Source organism: Peromyscus californicus, unplaced genomic scaffold (assembly GCF_007827085.1).
Source record: "Peromyscus californicus insignis strain IS unplaced genomic scaffold, ASM782708v3 Scaffold_7__1_contigs__length_154581171, whole genome shotgun sequence".
NCBI lineage: Eukaryota > Metazoa > Chordata > Mammalia > Rodentia > Cricetidae > Peromyscus > Peromyscus californicus.
In genome coordinates, this window is record NW_026294595.1 from 12,236,011 (window position 1) to 12,255,863 (window position 19,853).

The 19,853-nt window shown below is 53.9% G+C and overlaps 1 protein-coding gene across 1 annotated transcript in view; it reads left to right on the forward strand.

The window, feature by feature from the left end:
* The first annotated feature begins 2,391 nt into the window (after positions 1-2,391).
* Sardh (sarcosine dehydrogenase) overlaps positions 2,392-19,853 on the forward strand; it is a 60,687-nt gene continuing 43,225 nt past the window's right edge. Inside the window, exons 1-11 of the mRNA XM_052724470.1 lie at positions 2,392-2,491; positions 2,985-3,027; positions 5,151-5,505; positions 6,982-7,160; positions 8,303-8,482; positions 9,748-9,871; positions 9,990-10,090; positions 14,193-14,297; positions 15,386-15,515; positions 19,446-19,532; positions 19,736-19,826. Coding sequence (XP_052580430.1) covers positions 5,172-5,505; positions 6,982-7,160; positions 8,303-8,482; positions 9,748-9,871; positions 9,990-10,090; positions 14,193-14,297; positions 15,386-15,515; positions 19,446-19,532; positions 19,736-19,826 — 1,331 coding nt within the window. The 5' untranslated portion in view covers positions 2,392-2,491; positions 2,985-3,027; positions 5,151-5,171. The remainder of the gene's footprint in view (positions 2,492-2,984; positions 3,028-5,150; positions 5,506-6,981; positions 7,161-8,302; positions 8,483-9,747; positions 9,872-9,989; positions 10,091-14,192; positions 14,298-15,385; positions 15,516-19,445; positions 19,533-19,735; positions 19,827-19,853) is intronic.

Sequence of the window (19,853 nt, forward strand, 5' to 3'; positions counted from 1 at the left end):
TCATAGTGTGCTAATGTCAGGTCCAAAGGAATCTCCAATTCTCCAAACTTCAAAATGGAGTCCAAATGGCCAGAAATGAGCTCAACCTGGAGTATAGGAGGATTTCTGCTGGATAAAAGCCAGTTCCTCAGGAACTTGTGAAACTGCTTCCCACTTACCAAAAGGAGTCATTTCCCTTATCTCTGGCTAAAGGGACATACAATTCTCCCATTAACATGGGCCTGTGGTGCCTATCAGCTTATCAAAGTCCATTCTAGCCTCCAGGCTCCTTCCGGCCCTACTCACAAATCCTTGTTGTACACCTCAAGGCCCCCTCCAGCTCATAGACTCCCTCCAGCCCTATACCTCAAGGCCCCCCTCCAGCTGATAGGCTCTCTTCTCCCAGATGCCCATTCTTATTACCTTCGAGATTTCCCCCTCTTGCTTCTCTCTACTTTCCCCGAGACAGCTTTGGTGGTTTGGAATAAACCTTTCCCTTTTCTAACCACAGAGCTGCCATTTGGTTTTACCATGCCCCTCACACACACCAGGAGAGTCAAAATACTCAGAGAAATTTCCAAGACTGCTGTGAAACTGACAGCGTGGTGTGGGGTGGGGTACGGTGGAATGAGATGTGGGGTGGCGTGGACCACTTCTGCCTGCGTGGTGGGAGAAGGGAGCCTACATTTATGCAAGTGTCATCAGGACCCTGCCCTCGAGTCCCTGGATGGGAGCTGTGCCCTCCAGCACTCGGGGACACAGCCTCCCACCTCTCCTTGACCTGAGCAGAGTGACGTGCTAGGGTGAGCAACAACTCCTACAGTGCTGACCAGCCACCGGGCCCAGCCTCCGGCCACCACCCCTATCCAAAGTCCAGGAGACCGTGCTGTCCTCTTGCCTCAGGACAACTTTGAAATTACCAGTGTCAGTCTCAGAGTGTGAGCCTGGCCCAGCCACTGCCCCCAGGGCTGTATTAACCAGGTGTCCCTCCCTCACCACCACTGAGACTGGGACTCAGAAAAAGACTTGGGCCATGTTCCTCCTTCCTTCTCTCCACTCAGCCTGTCACGCTGTCTAGTGAGCACAGCTTGACCTCAGTTTGTTGGGACAGGCTGCCTCTGGAGGGACCAGGTAGCTCCCCTCCCTGTCTTACGATCCCACACTGTTCCAGAGAAGCCTCAAGCTGGTGGGACCAGGGACCAGCCGGCCCTCAAGGAATAGACTGAGACCTGTGGCAACAGAGGCCAGTCAGAGTCCCTGCCACCTCCTCTGAAAGGTCCCACTTGGGCCAGCAGCAAAGCAGCTCTTCAGTCAGCCATGTGGGGCCTCTCCCCTCCATTTTTGTTTCCTGTTTCCCAAGCCCCTCTAAGCCAGGCCTGGGTCTTAGGTGTTTCTGGGTCCCCAGCAGCTACATTATATACAGTAGGTGCTCAGTAAATGTACATGAGAGACAAGCTGGCAGCAAGGCAGATAGCTGGACAGCTCCATGTGAGTACAAGTGCAAGCATCCAGTTGTGAATTCCAGAACCCAGTACCCCCGCCCCTTCCTGATTGGGCGCTACAATGTGGTGAGTAGGGCTGCACGCAAAATCTCCGTCCTTCTACCCCAGCTGGGGCAGAAGTGGGGGCCATCTGGTCCCAGCACCTCCTTCGATTCTTTGGACATCCAGAGGTTTCAAAACATAACTGGTTCTTCCTGGATTCACTAGAGGCATCTACTTCTGCCTGGAATGGACACAATGCCCTGGGTACAGGCCGACTGTGGGCAGCTGCTTGACTCCTTCCACAGCCTGTGGACTCGGGTATTCTCAGAAGTCAGAGGGAGGTAGGAATCTGAAGCAGCGAGGGATCTAGAGAACAGGATGCGGGGGTGGGGGTGGGGGTGGGGGGTGGGGGGGTGGGGGGTGGGGGGGCAGCCCCTGCGATGTCAGCACAGACTCCTTGCTGGCTTCCTTGGACAGTGAACTTTCTGTCTGGTCCCAGGAGTGAGCAAGCTGGGGTTGGAGACACATACTTGTGCCAAGATGACCTCACCAGGGGCCTCAGTTCAAGGAAGGATGATCTGCCCATGCAGCCAGCTCATTCAGGGGATGGGGAACCAGGGTGGGCAAGCATGGGAAGACAGAATGCCGGGGTCACCACAGCAATATGGAGACTCCTGAGCTAGTGAAGAGGAAGGAAACGTGAGAGGGGGAGGTCACGCCGAGAGCTAGGCTCGGGTTTCACAGCCCTGCTCTGCTGGCCAGCCAGGAGAACTGCCCACTTGGCAGCTGCTCCAGCGGGGCTGGCCAGGAAGCTGGGGTAGTGGGCGGTGCATTCCTGCCCCAGTTGTAGGCACGGACATTGGGCCAGCAGGAAGGGAGTGGGTGGCCCTGTTCAGCTAGACCCAGATGCAGCTTGGGAAAGAAGGGGAGGGGCAGTGTCCTGGCAGCCCCTTCATGGGCAGGGTTGGAACTGGCTGCCGGCTAGCTGGGACCTCTCCCTGCCTCTGACTGAAGGGACCATGGAATAGGTGGGAAGACTGTGGGTGACATGGGGTTGCAGGAGGGGGCTCCCTTATGGGAGGGATCTGCAGAGTGCCTTACCCCTCCCCCCCCGGGTCCCCCGGGTCCCCTTCTACCCTGTTGCAGCCTTCAAAGAGGGCCCTGTGTCTGAGACCTCAGGCCTGTGACTGAGCTCTCACTCCGTGTGTCCTGTGCCCTGGTCCTTAGGAAGCTGAGGGAGAGAGCTGCAGGGGCCAGAGGTCAGGTTAATGAAACAGCTGTTCTGAAGGAGGAGCAGGCTGGGGGCCTGGCTGCCCCACCCCCTACCCCTGCCGTGACTGGCTGGGCTGCCAGGGAAGGGGCACGTGGCAGCTCCCCAGGCCAGCAGCATTGGCATTCTGGATAGGAGGGAGGTGCCTCTGGCAGGTGTGTGGTACCTGGTGTGATGTCCTAAGGTGGAGGTACTGCCTGGCCTTGCAGAGCCTCAACTGGGTCCATATCATGCTGACTTTCCCTTGCTAGGACCCTCTCAGGAGCGTCTGGAAAACTAAAGACAAAGACTAAGGTACGTATAGACTCCTGCCAAGGGGAATGTCTTTCCGTCTCATCTACGGAAGCCACAGAGACCGGCAGCTGTCACCGTAGGGATGGGAATGACTTGAGAGGCTGTAAGGCCAAGGACAGCTCCTGCCCAAAAATCCAACCACTCCCCACCCTGGAGGCCTGTCAGCATAGACTGCTGGGCCCTACCCTAGGAGTGGGGTGCTGAGGTGAGCGGCTTGGCTCTGACTCACTGTATCTCCTGCTGTGTCCAGTGAGGGCTCAGGAGTGCTCACAGATGGGATACGGTGCCATAGTGGGTTCCGCGTTGGGAACCGGGAACATTTGGCTTTTGGATCATAATGCCCTTTGCTCGGTGCAGCCACACAGAGGCCTGTGACCCCGGCTACCTTAGGAAGCCTTTCATTGCCTCAGTCTCTTCCCCCTGAAAAAGAGACAAGTCATGTGCCTCAGGTCATTCTGTGGGAGTGAGTGAATGCACAGAGCCTGTCACCCACACCTGATGATGGAAGTGACTTTCTCAGTTAATTGGCCACTTGGTAGCAGTCACTAATATAGGGAAGCTGGCTCCACTCACTCCAGCACTCTGGGTCACAGTCAAAGCCTTTGCTTTTCCTGCTCATCCCAGGAAAAAGTACAAGAAACACCTTGGGGACATCCATCCTTCACTGTGCTGGGCAGGGATCCACTCCCCAGGAGATGCCCTGGGTACCACTATTCTTGGTACACTCTTATTATTATCTTTTGGTGGATATCGAGGTGCGGGGAGGCTTCCTGAAGGAAAGGCTTTTGATGAGCCCTTAAGGTAGTTGGAAAGACTGTGGATGGAACAGAGAGAAGTGAGGCCTCTTAAGCCAGGACCTGAGTCCTATCTGAAAACTAGATGCCGGGGCGGTGGGGGAGGGGAGGTCTAGACACCACAACCTCCATTGGCTTCTGTTGGGAGACACTGAAGGAGCAATGGCTTATGTGGGGTTGAGTGGGGACTGTCCTGGGGGGTGAACTAGGGCCTTGTCTGGGTGTACTGCCAGCACCAGTTGGGGGCTATTGCCCCAATGCCTCCTCCACACAGCTACCCACCTCTGCCTGGCTCTCCCTATGTGCAGGTGACCTCACACATTCCTATCAGTGCAGTCATGGCTCCCCTGGGGCTGTGGTTTTTCCTCACAACCCTTATCCATCATTTCTAGGGCCTTTCTCTAGCTCAGACCAGGACAGGGACCTCAACATGACCAGGAAGCTGGTGATAAACTTTCACCAGGCCCTGGATGTTCTCACCTCTATATCATGCCTTCTGGTCCCTAATGCTCCTGTGAGGACACTCAGCGCCCCTCTGAGGGCCCTTTCTTATGCCTAGCCCACACAGTGTAAAGGAATATTCCACAACAGTCCTCATGTGCCCTTCCTCTCTGGATAAACCCTCCTCCTTAGGCCTCATTTGGGATACCTGCCAGCTGTGTCAACCCCACTTCTCCGACATCCACACCCTACCCAGAGCTGTCTCCCCCGAGCCCAGCTAGAGCCTGCTGCAATCCACCCCTTGATACATCAATGCTGAATGAGTGAGTGAGTGAGTGAGTGAGTGAGTGAGTGAATGGGTAAGTGAGTGAGTGAAGAGTGAGCGAATGGGTGAATGGGTGAATGAATGAGTGAGTGAATGGGTGAGTGAGTAAGTGGGTGAGTGAATGGGTGAGTGAGTGAGTGGGTGAGTGAATAGGTAAGTGAATGGGTGAGTGAGTGGGTGAGTGAGTGAATAGGTGAGTGAGTGGGTGAATGAATGAGTGAGTGAATGGGTGAGTGAGTGAATGAGTGAGTGAATGAGTGAATGGGTGAGTGAGTGAATGGGTGAGTGAGTGGATGAGTGAGTGAATGGGTGAGTGAATGAGTGAGTGAATGAATGAGCGAGTGAATAGGTGAGTGGATGAGTGGGTGAATGAGTGAGTGGATGAGTGAGTGAATGGGTGAGTGAATGAGTGGATGAGTGAGTGAATACTTATCACAGGGAAGCAGCAGAAAGGCCATGGATGTAGTATGGGAGCCTCGGTTACATGGACACGCACTTAGTCCAACCCCTACAGTGTCTGCACCGCACCCCATCCAGCCTGACTCTTCTGTTGGCTCCCCAAGGTGCAGAAGCCCTAAGTCCCCATGGCTTCGCTAAGCCGGGCCCTGCGTGTAGCTGCCACCTGTTCTCAAGCGAGATCTGCTCGGAACCTGGGTCTACAGCCCCTAGCCAGGGAGGCCCGGTCCACCACCGAGAAGAATGTCCCGTACCAGCGGACCCTGAAGGAGGAGGCACGAGGTTCCTCGGCGGAGCCTCGAGGGCCAAGCCAGCCTCTGCCGAGCACAGCGGATGTTGTGGTCATTGGCGGGGGCAGCTTGGGCTGCCAGACCCTGTACCACTTGGCCAAACTGGGTGTTAGCCAAGCAGTGCTGCTGGAGAGAGAGCGGCTGACCTCTGGGACCACCTGGCACACAGCAGGTGGGGGCCCGGGTGCTGGTGGGTGGGTGGACACCGCGGGGGGTCAGTCTGGGAGGAACAACAGAGTTGGGGAGCAAAGATGTATGGTTGGGGTGGAAGGCCAGCCTGACTTTCTTCTCCAAAGACCTGTACTAGGGAGAGTGGTAGGTACTGCCTGTGGCCCTCTGGGTAGGGGTGAAGCTAGGTCCAGGTAGCTGTCTGTACCAAGAGCAAAAGCCCCTTCCCCAGAAAAAACCACCAGGTAGAGGCATGCCTACTGGAGGATGGATGGACCAGTGTGATAGGAATTGCACCTTCTGTGGAACTCTCCTAACTGACCTTGTGCACAACCATTAAGTACCCACGGTATGCATGTCCTCAACTCCTTTTTTAAAAATAATTTATTTTTATTTTATATGTATTGGTGTTTTGCCCGCATGTGTATTTGTGTGAGTGTACCAGATCCCCTGGGGGCTGGAATCACAGACAGTTGTGAGCTGCAATGTGGGTGCTGGGAATTGAACCTGGATCCTCCGGAAGAGCAGTCGGTTCTCTTAACCTCTGAGCCATCTCTCCAGTCCCAGTCCTCAGCCCTGGTGCACAGCAGCCAATTAGATGTGGTGTGAATACTTGTACCTCAGCTGCTCTCAAGAGACCAACATGAGGCTGCTGAACTTGGAATGTGGAAGGCTGATACAGTCTGGCCGTGTATAGTATATTGCCACTAAGCCAGCGCTTCTCAACCTGTGGGTCGTGATCTCTTTGGGGGAGTCTTTTATCTACATTATGATTCGTAACAGTAGTGAAATTACAGTTATGAAGTAACAATGAAAATAATTTTGTGGTTGGGGGGTCACCACAACATGAGGAATTGTATTAAAGAGTCCCAGCGTTTGGAAGGTTGAGAACCGCTGCTCTAGGCCCTCACTCCATCTCCCAAGGCCAGGCCCAGCTGGGCTGTCAAGCTCTGCCCCTCCATGTCACACCAGCCTCATTTCTGGCCTCTACCACTCAGCCTCTGCTGTTGAAAGTAGCAATCTTAAGAAGACTGGAATATCTGGGTCCAGCCAGTTTTCTGTCTCACGTTTACCTGCTCTGTGACTTTGAACTCAACTATTTGGTGCCTATGAACTTTACGTATAACCTCTCAAAGTCAGATTTAGTGGCCTAGGCCTGTCGTGACAGGAAGAGGAAGACTTGAAGTTCATTCTTGGCTACATAGCAGTTTGAGACTAGCTGAGGCCTCTCAAAAGCTGCTGAGGATTCTTGAGGTCACCCTAGACTAGACTCTGTACCAGGCCTGGCACATAGATGGCACTTGTGAATGGAAGCCCTTGATATTGTCACTTGGAGCTGCTCCAGAACAGCCCTAACCTCCAACTGTGGCAGGCCATGTCCCACTCAACCTCCCTGGGCTCCCCATTGCTGCCCATTATTTGGCTGGAAGAAGTGGGTGTGACTCCTCGCAGGAGACTGATGGTGCCCTGTTCTTGCCAGGCTTATTGTGGCAGCTGCGGCCCAGTGATGTGGAGGTAGAGCTTCTGGCCCACACAAGGCAAGTGGTGAGCCATGATCTGGAGGAGGAGACCGGGATGCATACGGGCTGGATCCAGAATGGTGGCCTCTTCATCGCCTCTAACCGGCAGCGCCTGGATGAGTACAAGAGGCTCATGTCGGTGGGTACACGCCTAGGGGAAGCTGGGCATGCTCTCTGCAGGGGGCTCAGGTCGGTGACCATATTCCCTAGGGTGAAAGGTGGGGTGTCTGCCTTTTGGGAGCTCACATAGATGCTGTATTATTTGTAGGGTACAGCGAGGTGGAGGAGGCCCTAGCAGAAAGTGCATGCAGTAATCCCTTGGCACTAGAAACAAGGGCCTACAGATCTAGGTTCAAACCCTATGGCTGCTCTTTGCAGCTAGACTGCCTGGATGGAGAGGCATGACCACCCTCTTCATTCAAAATTCCCAGGGAGTACGGAGGATGGGGCTCAGTTGGTAGAGTGCTTGCTTAGTGTGCACAAAGCCCTGGGTTTCACCCACAATTCTGAATAAAATGAGGTGGTGGCTCACCTGCTCTTCGACCTTGAGTTCAGACCTATTCAGAGTCACTGAGTTTTACCTATGAAGTTATCTGAACCCTGGCATAGTGGTGCATGCCTCGTACTCCATCAGAAAGATTAGGAGTTTAAGGTCATCCTTGGCTATATAGTTTGTGACCAGCCTGGGCTACACAAGACGGGTCTCAAAAAAAAAATATTGTTAGAGAATCCCATCACTAGTCAGGTGGAACCCTGCTAAATAGGTCACCACCTCCACTTGATTGGCTGCCCTTGGTCCAATTAAATACGGAACATGATCTGTTTGACAGTGCCACCAAGGCAGGATCGTGTTGGTGTTTCTTAGAGAAAAACCTGGAAACCTAATCCTCAGACCCAAACTATGAGACTGGGGGTCATTTTAATTTTATTATGACACACTAAGCAATTTGTGGCTCGTTCTTGTTTAAGTTCTTAATCAACCACACAAATTTCCATCAGCCCGTTTCTGGGAGTGGATGTTCAGTCCCCCCAACCCCATCACAAAGCTGTACTGGAGCAGATGCTAGAGCTGAAGGGTTGTGGCTCCAGACCCTGCCTCTGCACTGGCTCCACCCCTTCATCCTCTTGCTAGAGCAGACCCAGGGGGTCCTCTGGGCATGGAGACCTGCTCAGACTTCTAGAGGCGGCAGGGTTGGGGTTGGATCTGGGGCCCCGGGTTGGGTGAGTGGCCTGAAGACCTGCTTTCCATGGGCTCAGGTACTTTCTTCTCGGTCCCTCTAGTTAGGCAAGGCCTATGGGGTAGAGTCCCATGTGCTGAGCCCAGCAGAGACCAAGGATCTGTATCCGCTGATGAATGTGGACGACCTCTATGGGACCCTGTATGTGCCACAGGATGGTACCATGGACCCCGCTGGCACCTGCACTACCCTCACCCGGGCAGCAGTGGCTCGAGGAGCTAAGGTACCCATCACTACCAACTCTGAATCTTTGCTTTGAGCCCATCCACTTTCCCTACAAATCCTGAGGCCTAAGAACAGGCTCCATCCTTGGCCTGGTATGTGGTCCTGGGCCAGTTGGGACCTCTTAGCCTTTGGGTCCATTCTGTTCAGATATCTGCATTCCCACCCCCCTTCACTCAAGGATCCTACTCTGTCACAGAGGAAACCTCTGGATCCATTCTTATCATTTTGTCCTCATTTCTCTCAACCCTACACTTATTGTAGAAAACTTAAAATGATAAACAGGGCCTGGGGGATATGGCTCACTGGATTAAAGTACTTGATGTACAAGCATGAGGCCTTCGTTTGTATCTCCAACACTCATGTGGTAGGTGGCTGTAACCTCAGTGCTGGGGAGGGCAGTTAGGAAGATTGCTGGGTTTCCTGTCCCAAGGGAATGAGGCAGAGAGTGACAGAGGAGGGCACCCATGTGCCTCCAAATGTGCCCGCAGCTGTCTTTCTTCACTCATGCAGTCCAGGCCTAGCCTAGGGAATAGTGCTGCCTACAGTGGGCTGGGTCAATGAACAGTCAAGACAGTTCTCCACAGACACATCCATAGCCAACCTGATCTAGATACTTCCTCAGTTAAGACTCTTCCAAGGTGATTCTAGGTGTTTCAAATTGACAGTTAAAACTAACCAGCATACTTCGTGCACCTCTACACACCCATATACACGCAGACACCACATATAACACACCCACCCACACCCAGACACCACACATAGCACATGCACATGCACCCAGACACCACACATAGCACATGCACACACACAAAGACAAGTAGGAAGCAAAAAGGAAGTAAAAAAAAAAGTCTGGCAGTACTGTGGGCATTTTAGTGTGTTTCTCTCTGTTTCCATGAAGGCATAAACAGACACATCATTTCATGACTTAAAAACAAACAAACAAAAAAGTGATGTATAAACATTTTTCCATTCCTCAAATGAATCTTACTGAAAAACAGTGAGCTATCCTCTCCTCTTCTGAGTGAGTGCCCTCACCCCTCCCACACCCCTCCCACATCTGTACAAGTTTTCCAATTAAGGAAAGAAGTGGGTTCTGCTTTCTTGTGATGTGGCTTTCATTTCTCTGATCAAATGAGGGAAATAGAATCAGAAAGTGTCCCTCACAGAAGCAGCATCCCCTGGTTCCATTCAATAGGTTGGGGATGGAGGTCAGGTCTTCATAAATCTCCATGTGGTTTCAGGTGCTGTTTTTCTCCACCTCAGGTCATTGAAAACTGCCCAGTGACTGGTATCCGTGTGCGGACGGATGACTTCGGAGTGCGGCGGGTGGTAGCGGTGGAGACAGAGCATGGCTCCATCCAGACACCCTGCGTGGTCAACTGTGCAGGTGGAATGATGTTCCTCTGACTGCCCCCAGCTCTGGTCCTACCTCTTTCTGGGGTGGGAAGTCAGGACAGGCAAGGATGCTGAGGAATGTCCTGAGTTGCTCTCCATTCTGTCCCCAGGAGTGTGGGCAAGCACCGTGGGTCAGATGGCTGGAGTGAAGGTCCCCCTGGTGGCCATGCACCATGCTTACGTTGTCACTGAGCGCATTGAGGGGATCCAGGTAAGCGATGGCACCAGGTTCTCTGCCGTGGGAGGGCTGATGAGGTCAAGGACTTTGCTCTAAGACCCATCCTGGGCACAGACAAATGGCACGGTCCTCAGGCTTAGGCACCTCTCCTGTGAATGGAGACCTCTGGGTGCTAGCAGGCTTACAGGAGTTGGCACGGTGAATTTGATGGTGTGGGCTACCTTGGACATCAGGGCCTGGCTTCTTGATATCTCTAGTCTGTTGGCCAGGCCTTTGTTCCATGACTGTGCCTATCTCAGAGGACACTGGTTCCTGGCACTCAGTACCTCTCTGAAAGCCTCTGCTGAGGGAAGCCCGGACCTGGTGTACCTGCAGGCACCTGGAATAAAATGCCTCCTGCTCTCTCTCCTCCTTGTCCTACTCGGCTCTTCTTTCCTATGCTGGTGGCTGGTAGTTTTCTGACACCTTGTTACTGACCACCCTGCTTCCCTCCACCAATCATCTGAGCCCATCTTTCTCTCCCCCTCCTCCATCACTCCTTCTAAACCCACTGCATCCATCCTCTCCTCTTTCTCCCCTGTATCCCCATCCCCCCATCCTCTCCTCTTTCTCCCCCTGTACTCCCCCACCCTCCTCTCCTCTTTCTCCCCTGTATCCCCCCACCCTCCTCTCCTCTTTCTCCCCTGTATCCCCCCATCCACCCTCCTCTCCTCTTTCTCCCCCTGTATCCCCCAGGCATCCATCCTCTTTTCACACCTTTATCCCCTTATTGATCCCTCTCCCATCTATCTATCTCTCCATTTATTCCTTTCCTTCTATCCTTTTGCTACCCCGCCCTTCATTCTTCCTTGGTGTCTTCTTCCATCTACCCTGCCCTTTACCCATCTACTTAGTATCCGTCCATCCATTTCCATCCCTTCTTCTTCATTGCCTTCCATCCATCTGTCCATCCATGATCCATCCTTCTTTCTCCCCATTTACCTTCCCCTTCTCCGATTCTCCCATCATCCATCTGCTTGCTAGTTCTTCTTTACAATGGAAATCTAACCCTCTCTCCAGCCACCACTGACTGGAGGGGCTTCATGTTTCTACTCCAGGAGGTGGGGCTAAAACAGAGAAAGACCCAGTTTTTGCATGAAAAGAAAAAGGGGATCCTGCAGACAAGCAAAGGAGCAACCCCCGAAGAAACTGCAAAGGATTCTGGAAGGGATCCCCCCACGACAGAGGTTCCAGGGCTCTGAAATTAGTGCAAGGTAGATTCTGTTCCAGTGGACCATACCCAAAGACATTCAACTGACTTCCCTTAGGCCGATCAAATGTGGCTGGGCACGGGGTGCCTGACATCTCTCACCAAGATTGGAGGACCAGTTTGACCTTTTGGGGCTACCTGGAGAAGGAGGAGACCATACCTCAGTGGGGGTTTGAGGGTGATAGAGAAGGTCCATCACACAGAGCATGGCATTTGGTTTTGACTGACAGTTCAGAGAGCTGAGCCACAGGCTGTGGGGTAAGGAGCGTATGAGAGGCCAGACTGCTCTTGTTTAGGGACCAGTGATGAGAGTCTTGGACACCTGGACACCCCCTTCCCCCATTCTAGAAGCCTTGTCCCTGAAGCCTGCCTCCCTGACCCTACATGAGCTTGGCTTCCCTCCTGCCTCCGAGATATCAAGTCTGGCTGTTTCATAGTGTGAATGAAGGAGACAGTATAGCAAAAACCTGTGTCTGGTGGGTTCCTGCCACTAATCCCAGGGCAACTCCCCCAAACACACAGTAGGTCCTTATTCACAGAGGCACCTACTGTATCAGGTGAGCATGGAAGAATGGTCACGCTGTCTACTGAAGCTCAGAGCTGTGGGAGAACCTACTCCTTAGGTGGCCACCAGGGGTCACTCTCTGACCATGAAGGGATCCAGAAGGGCCAAGCTGAGGCTGGGAAGGTGTAATGTAAAGGGGGGCAGAGGATATGCCCTGGGTTGAAGTTGCAGAGAGAGTATCCACTGAGGGGCACCACTCCTCAGTCCTAGCTAGTTTCTCCTGATGCCTGACAAAGTCCCCCTTCTAGGAAGCAATGGAACGGATAGCAGCTGGCCATTCTCCTCCCGGGAATGTCAGTCAATCAAAGGCAAGCTGCGGGCATTATATAGTCACTCACGGTCCCTGTGTGCCTGTAGGTATAAGGGCACATGATAGGACCACCAGCCCCAATGCTTAAAGACTGTGCCGGGCACAGTCTGGTATGACGAGAGAGTTCCCAGGCCCCATCCCTTCATGTGGAGGGCTCTGTGAGTTTGGCCCTGCCAGATGCTAGGGACAGACAGGAGGCTGCACCAGGACTTAGACTCTCTTGTCCACTGCTGTGGTCCCACTCTGTGCTGAGGTAGGTCCTAAGGCTGGGAGACTGCCCCGGGGTTCATGTCAGCTGTCCTCCTGCCCATGTCAGCTCAGGAAGTTCCGGGGACCTGGCAGCCCTGTGGGACAGGATATTGTCTTCCCACAGCATCAGGCTCTGGCTACAGCAAGGGCTCAAGGCTTGGGTGCCCATCTTCTATGGTGGCCAAGAGATCCCCCAGCTTTGAGGAGCCGCCCAGGTCCCTGATCCTAGCTAGCTCTTCTCCGACCTCCTGTGGCCATGGGCCCATGCCACTCAAGGCATGGTTTTGTCCTTACATTTTCATCCTCCTCCTACCTGCTTCTGTAAGGAGATGGCTGCCCTATCCAGGTGCCAAGCACAGGGCCAGAGTCCAGACTGTGGGTCTGAAGCCAGACTCTTCCCATTTTCCCAGCACCAGTTCCCTTTTTAAATTTTTTTTTATTAAGTGTGTGTGTGTGTGTGTGTGTGTGCGCGTGCGTGTGTGCGTGCGTGCGTGCGTGCGTGCGTGCGTGTGTGTGTGTGTGTGTGTGTGTGTGTGTGTCTGAGCATGTGTGCATGTAAGGAACAATTTATTGGGTTCTACCATATGAATACCTGATATCAAACTCAGGCTATCAGGCTTGGTGGCAAGCTCCTTTACCCAGTGAGTCATCTTGCTGGGCTATCTTTCTCTTCTCTCCTCCTTCTCTTCTTGTTTCTGCTCATCCTCCCTGTCCTCCTCCTTCCTGCTCTTTGGCCCCTTCCCCCTCTCCCTCGCCCTCTCCCTCTCTCATAGCTCAGGCTGCTTTTGGACTCACTTTGTAGCCAAGGACAACCTGGAACTCCTGATCATCCTATGCACCTCTGTATCTAGTTCCTGCAGTGCTGGAGATCGAATCTGGGATTTCAGACTTGCTGGCAAGCACTCTATCAACTGAGTCACGTCCTCAGCCCTCAGTTTCCTTTCCTGCTGCATGGATAATAACTGTGCAGGGGGTTTGCTGAGGCTAAGCAAGGCGGTATAGTGAGCAAGGTACTAGCCTCTGGTAGGAGCTCACAGGGTAGCTGTGGTGACGATGATGGTGGCGGAGGAGCATGGAGTCACCTAGCCAGCTGCTGCTCCAGAGGGACTAAGAAGAGCAGGAGCAATCAGCCTGACTTCCAAGAGGCAGCAGCCAGCAGGGTTTGAAGCAGCTGGGGGAGAATCAATTGAGGTCAGAAGTTGGGATAAAAATGGGAATAGGGCCATACTGTCCACTAAGAACAAGGTGGACTCCTGTAGGTAGAGAGCAGTGGAGTTGCTGGGTGGACCTGTGTGTGCTGAGCTGAGCACTTGCTGTGTTCTTAGAGTTGTAGGGATCTATGGGAGAGTCTGTGCCGAGGTGGGTCCCATCCTGCTGGGACAGAGCATGGGCTTCCCTGGCCACCAGGGGTCTCCCTGATCCTGTGCTATCGTGCTCCAGGGTTCCTTTATCGTCAGAGTGTTAGTGCTGTTGGTGACCCTGGCAGAGCTAACTGTTACTATTTTAAAGCAGTATTTGGTTACGGAAAGCATCACCGAGCTCCTGAAAGCAGTCCTTAACTTGGACATTTTGATTACCACTCACAAATGAACAGGGCCGTTGCAAGGGATTCCTGCCGGCCTCTGCCTGTCTCCTTCTCTGCTCATTACCACTGTAGGAGAATGTGCCACAGGTCTACCCAGGACTGGACCAATCTCAGGGCATGGGAACCAGTCCTACCAGCCCTGCTTGACGCCTGTGGCCTCTTTGCTCTGCCTTCCAGAACATGCCCAATGTCCGAGATCACGATGCTTCTGTCTACCTCCGCCTGCAGGGGGATGCCTTGTCTGTGGGTGGCTATGAGGCCAACCCCATCTTTTGGGAGGAGGTAAGACCCCCCCCAAGGGTCCCAAGGTAGAAAAACAGAGGTGCCCTAGCTCCACCCACCCCTAGTGCTTCTGAGAGCTGGCACTCAGGTGGCACAGAAGCTAGGGTGGGATTGCTGCCCCCCTCAGCATGAGGCAATGCTAAAACTCCAGTGAAGCTTTCAAAGATCTCAGTCTTTGGTCTGCCGGCAGCAAAGATGGGCCCTCTGAAACCCTCCCCTGCCCCTCCCCAGGGCCACAGTAGGGCTTCTGGGCTGGAGGACAATTCAGAGGATCACACAGCTGTCTCATCCACATGCCCACACACAGAATGATTAGATGGCCATTCTGCACCAAATGCCACTTTATTTCTGCAAAGTGTTGGGGAGACTAAGATAATAGCCCCTGCCTCAAGATGTCTGGAGGAGGGGAGTCCAACAAAAAGTTAAGAGGTAAGTAATGCAATGTGGGTGGTGCCTGCACCCCCAAATATAGTTAGCAGTTTATGGATCATCCAGAGACACTGGAAGTCAGGTTGAAGGCACAGGTGGACTAGATGGCTAGTTGCCCAGGCTGTGCTGGAGGCCTAGGAGCAGCTCCAGCTTGCCCTGGCCCCCTCTTGAGACAAGGTTTCTCTGTGTAGCTCTGACTGTCCTTGGAACTCCTCTGCAGACCAGGCTGGCCTTCAACTCCCAGAGATCCCCCTGCCTCTGCCTCTCCAGTGCTAGGATTAAAGGTGTGGGCCGCCATGACTGTCTCAGCTTGCCCTTCTTAAAATCAGGAGTGAGGTCAGAAGGCCGAGCACAGGGGAATGGTTGGGAGGCAGGTGCTGTATGGTTTGAGAGAACGGGTTAGAGGCTAGAAGCTGGTACCCAACTGGAGACCACAGAAACAGTTCAGGGAAGCTCAGTGGGGGTGGAACAAGGAAGGAAGGGGAGTGGGTGGATTGAGAGCCTACCGGGGAGTCCTGTCCTCTGTCTCCTCTGACCTGGTGGAGGTCAGTCATGTGCCCTTCCTGGCTAGGAGCTGGAGCTGTGTCAGAGGTGGGCCTGGAAGGGACTGGCGCTTTTCTCATGGCAGTGTGACAGATTTCCCCACGCTGCCTTTGCAGGTGTCAGACAAATTTGCCTTTGGCCTCTTTGACCTGGACTGGGATGTGTTCACCCAGCACATTGAAGGTGCCATTAACCGTGTCCCTGTGCTGGAGAAGACAGGGATCAAGTCCACTGTCTGTGGTCCTGGTGAGTGGGGAGGCTGAGGCCGGAGCAGAGGCATCCTTGGGTCCATCTGGGTGACAATGCCTTCCTGAGAGTGAAGGAAGGTGTAGGAGAAAACCCAAGCTAGCGAGGGCAGCAGTGTGTCCCTGAGCATGAAGCCCATGAGGCTTCTGACCCCAGCACTGAGACTCTAGACCCCACTTGTTCCCAGAACGTGGGGTTTTCGTCTGCAAAAATGGGAATGTGGGACCCTGTCCTAGTACCACGGGAGGCAGAGTGAGAACAGGAAGACGGACTCTGTCTCTAGCACAGTGATCACCTGGTGGAGCCCGCAGCTTTGCACCCCAATTCTCACTTCCCTGGCCAGGGTCCCCAACCATTGACTTCACCCCCTGTTCTTGGGTGACCAGAACTCTGTAGGGTTAGAGATGAGCTGGGCATGGAGAGACAAGCCCCTGCCTCCTCTCTGTGAGTTTAGCTCCCAGGCCCTCTCCCTGTAGATTATCTACAGAGTAGCCACTGCTCACAGGGGACCCCAGGTTCCATTCTAGAATGAGGATGCAGGGCGGCTGGTGGAGAATCCTAGGAAAGAGGCCATGCTGGAAAGTAGGTCTATGCTGACCAACTAACTGATAGTGAGATTCAGGCAGCTGCACCTTGGAGATGAGTGTGGAACCGCCCAGTAGCTCCACACACCTGAGGCCTGTGTCCTCATTCTTGACAAAGCCCATCCTTCTCTTGAGCAAGAGTTCCCAGCCTGGCAGGGGAGACCCAGGCCGGACTGCCTAGAGGAAGGAGCTTGTCTTAGTTACTTTTCCCATTACTGCAGCAAAGTGTCCTGACAAGAGCAAATTAACGAAGAAAGGGCTTATTTTGGCTCACAGTTCAAAGGTTCAGTCCATCATGGCCCAGAAGTCCTGGATAGGGAGCTTGAGTTACATGGTAACATTGTATCCACAGTCAGGAAGTAGAGAGATGAATGCGGGTACTCAGTCTAGGACCCCTGCCCAGGGAACAGGGCTGCCTGCTTTTAGAGTGGGTCTTCTCACCTTAGTTTACCTAATCTAGCAAAAATCTGTCACAGGCATGCCTTGAGGCTAATCTCATCTAGATGATTCCTCACAGTTGGGAGACGAGCCTCCTGGGTAATTTTAGATCCTGCCAAGTTGAAGATCAGTATCAGCCATCACAGAGCCAGCCGGCGCTGGGCTGAGATGTAGACCACACATGGCAAGGTAGAAACGTGGTCTCAGCAGAATTTCAGGGGTGTGTTTCCTGCTTTCTACAGAGTGAACTTTGCCTCCGGTTCAGGTCCCTTGAGAACCAAGCTCAGAAAGATATAGGATAGCCCAAAAGGAAACTGTCTTCAGCTCCGTTGGCTGAGCAGTCCAGGACTAGGAGTGCCTGAGCACCACAGCATTTGACCTGGGAGGCGAGGACAGAATACCGGTTAGCAGAGGTGGCTTGGGGCTGAGAAGTCACAGGCTGGGGCCAGGCCAGTCACTGGTAGTACAGCCTTAAGGATGAAAGGGGACAGCAGGGAGCCATCAGGCCAAGGGTCTTCCACGGGGCAAAGTGGCCAGGCCATCTCAGGAGAGATGAAGGGTACCAGATGGAAGGTGTTATGGCCCTCTGGGGAGTCCAGCCCTCAGTGTCTGGACATGCTTGGTGGCTACAGAGCAGCCGGCTCAGTCTGGGTTCCTATGTGTGAGGAGGAAGGCTGTGGCACTGGGTACAGCCCCAGGGAGGCCAGATGGAGTCAGCAGCTAGCCTCCGTGAGCAGGCTGAGAGCACGCCTGATCTGGGACGTGGGCGAGGGCTGTGACTCACGTTCCTGCTCAGCCAGAGTGGGACCGATGGTGAGAAACACAGGAAGAATCCCAGGGGCATGAATGTCCCCAGCGGCTCTCTTTGTCTAATTAGCCTGGAAGCTGTCACTCCCTCATGGGGCCCTATTTTGGGGGAAGTCTGCTTGGGAGGACAACTTGGGTCTGTTCTCTTAGCAGTGAGGGTGGCTTTGGGGATGGAGGTCGGAGGTGGGTAGCTTTTCTCCTTGGCAGACGGACAGCTCAGAGGTTTGGGCCTCCAGAATTCAGAGATACCCCAGCCCCAGACTTGGGGGAGGCTGGGGGCAGACAGAGCTCATGGACCTAGGCTGAGAATTCAGAGCCAAGGTGAGATGGCAGATTCAAGTCCTTCCACCCGTGGTGCTGGCAGCTCCCGTGTCCTTAAGTTTCTCAGTCTTGCCTGTGTTAAAAATCTAAGGAAGCCTGTACTCCACACCTGCCCATCCCCAGCTCTGACAAATTTGCTCGGGATCCCTCTCTTATCTTTTTTAGACCTGGACATGGCTCCCATCACCTTCTCCAGCCACTCTGGTCCTGCCCAGATGACTACCCTTACCCTCACTCATACAGTCCAGCCTCACACAGGACCCTGGAGAGTCACCTGAGCTCCACCACAGGCCCTCCTCCCCTCTCTGAGGCCTTCTACTAGGAGGGTAAAAGGCCCTTGGCCCTGCCGACCAAATCCCTCCCCTTCCCCATTGGTTTCCCATGTAGCATCCCCATACTCTTCACCACACTCAGTTGGCTCATCCGGGTCTGCCTTGGCTTTGAGCCCTCTCTCAGCGTGCTCATTCAAATGGCCAGTCCTTCCAGAACACACACAGGGCTGATGGGGAACCATGAGAGAAGTGCTGAGCTCATATTTGGCCAGTGTGTATGGTGTGCCAGACCAGGAGCCCCTCTTTCGGCCTCTCACAGGCTGCTTCAGGACCATTTCTTGTTGTCCCACACAATGTCTGCCTTTGGCCTTACGTGGGCCTTCCTGTGGAGTCCATCTGAGGGACGAGTGCTTGGTGGCTTGGCCCTGGCTCCCTTGCCATTGCCCTCGGACACGGCAGCAGCTTCCTGCTGTTTGAAAGCTTCCTCTTGCTCCATGACTGGCTGCCCCTCGGCTCCGACACCATGCCCATCAGCAGGTCGGGCTCTAATCACCCTCTGGAGAGGATGGGCGTGCTGCTTCTCTACCTGCAGAGGCTAAGAACCTGGCATTGGATCTGGGCAGCTTTGCTGAGTGACTGGAACACAGCAGACCCCAGGCAGATGGCTTCCTCTCCTGTGAAAAAATACTGGGTAGCAGTAGTTCATGCCATGCAAGACTGTGGGGAGCATCCCGCTGACCTTGGGGCAGCGCCCTCATTTTTGCTTATGTGACTCTTTGGTTTCTGTCTTTCTTGCTGTCCAATCAGCTCTGCCGGGTGGAATTTGTCTTGCTTAGAGCTGCCTCCCAGGGCCAAGCATGTGATCGGCAGGGAACAAATGTTTGTAAGCTAACTCAGCCCTGTGGAGTCAGTACCGGAATCCTGATTGTTCAAAGGTGGAAGTTAAGGCAGAGAGGCAGAGTGGCTTGCCTGAGGAGTCAAGCAGGGATGAACCCGTGACTGTGACTGTAATGTCCTCTGATCCCTGAGGCACCCTGGCGGCAAAGAAAGTGTGATCATTCATTCATTCATTCATTCATTCATTAAGAGTACATGTTGAGTACCTGGCTAGCCTCTGCTAAGCCTGAGTACATGGCTGTTAGCAAGGCTGGGCCCTGCCCTCAGTATCTAGCGGTCAACAACACAGAAAGATGGTGGTTCAGTGAGGGGGCTTACAGCACTGTGCTGGGTCAGAGGAAGGTCCCTTGTTGGTGGAACAGTGACAACGGTCCTGATGTGAATCTGGGCCCACGGGGCAGAGCTGGCAGGCCACAGGTCAAGTGCTTAGGGGACCAATGGCAGGAGCCACCAGGGAGCTCCCTGGAGGAAACAGTACTGCCTTGGGTTAGAAGGATGGAAGGTTTCAACAAAAGACTAGCCAAGGACTACTTTCCCATCCCTGCTGTCCAAGGGCACCCTTCCCCAAGGGCCTGAGGCCTGGAGGGGTCTGAGGCCTCCCTTCTTTTCAGAATCTTTCACACCGGACCACAAACCCCTGATGGGGGAGGCTCCTGAGCTCCGAGGATTCTTCCTTGGCTGTGGCTTCAACAGCGCAGGTGAGGGGACGCGTGATGGGGAAAGGCCCTGGTGGTATGGAGACGGGGAGACCTGTGGGGCAGAGTGCAGTCCTGCTGGAAGGCACGCAGCCCCCCAACCCCCAGGTTTAAGAACAGGGTTTGGGGGTGGGTACCATGGAGATAGATGTGTAAAGTTGGGTATGGAGGGAGCGGACTGTAGCCCTACACTCCCATCTCACCAGGTATGATGCTGGGCGGTGGCTGTGGGCACGAGCTGGCCAATTGGATTGTGCATGGGCGCCCAGAGAAGGACATGTACAGCTATGACATCAGGCAAGTGTGGTGGCTGGAGGCAGAGAG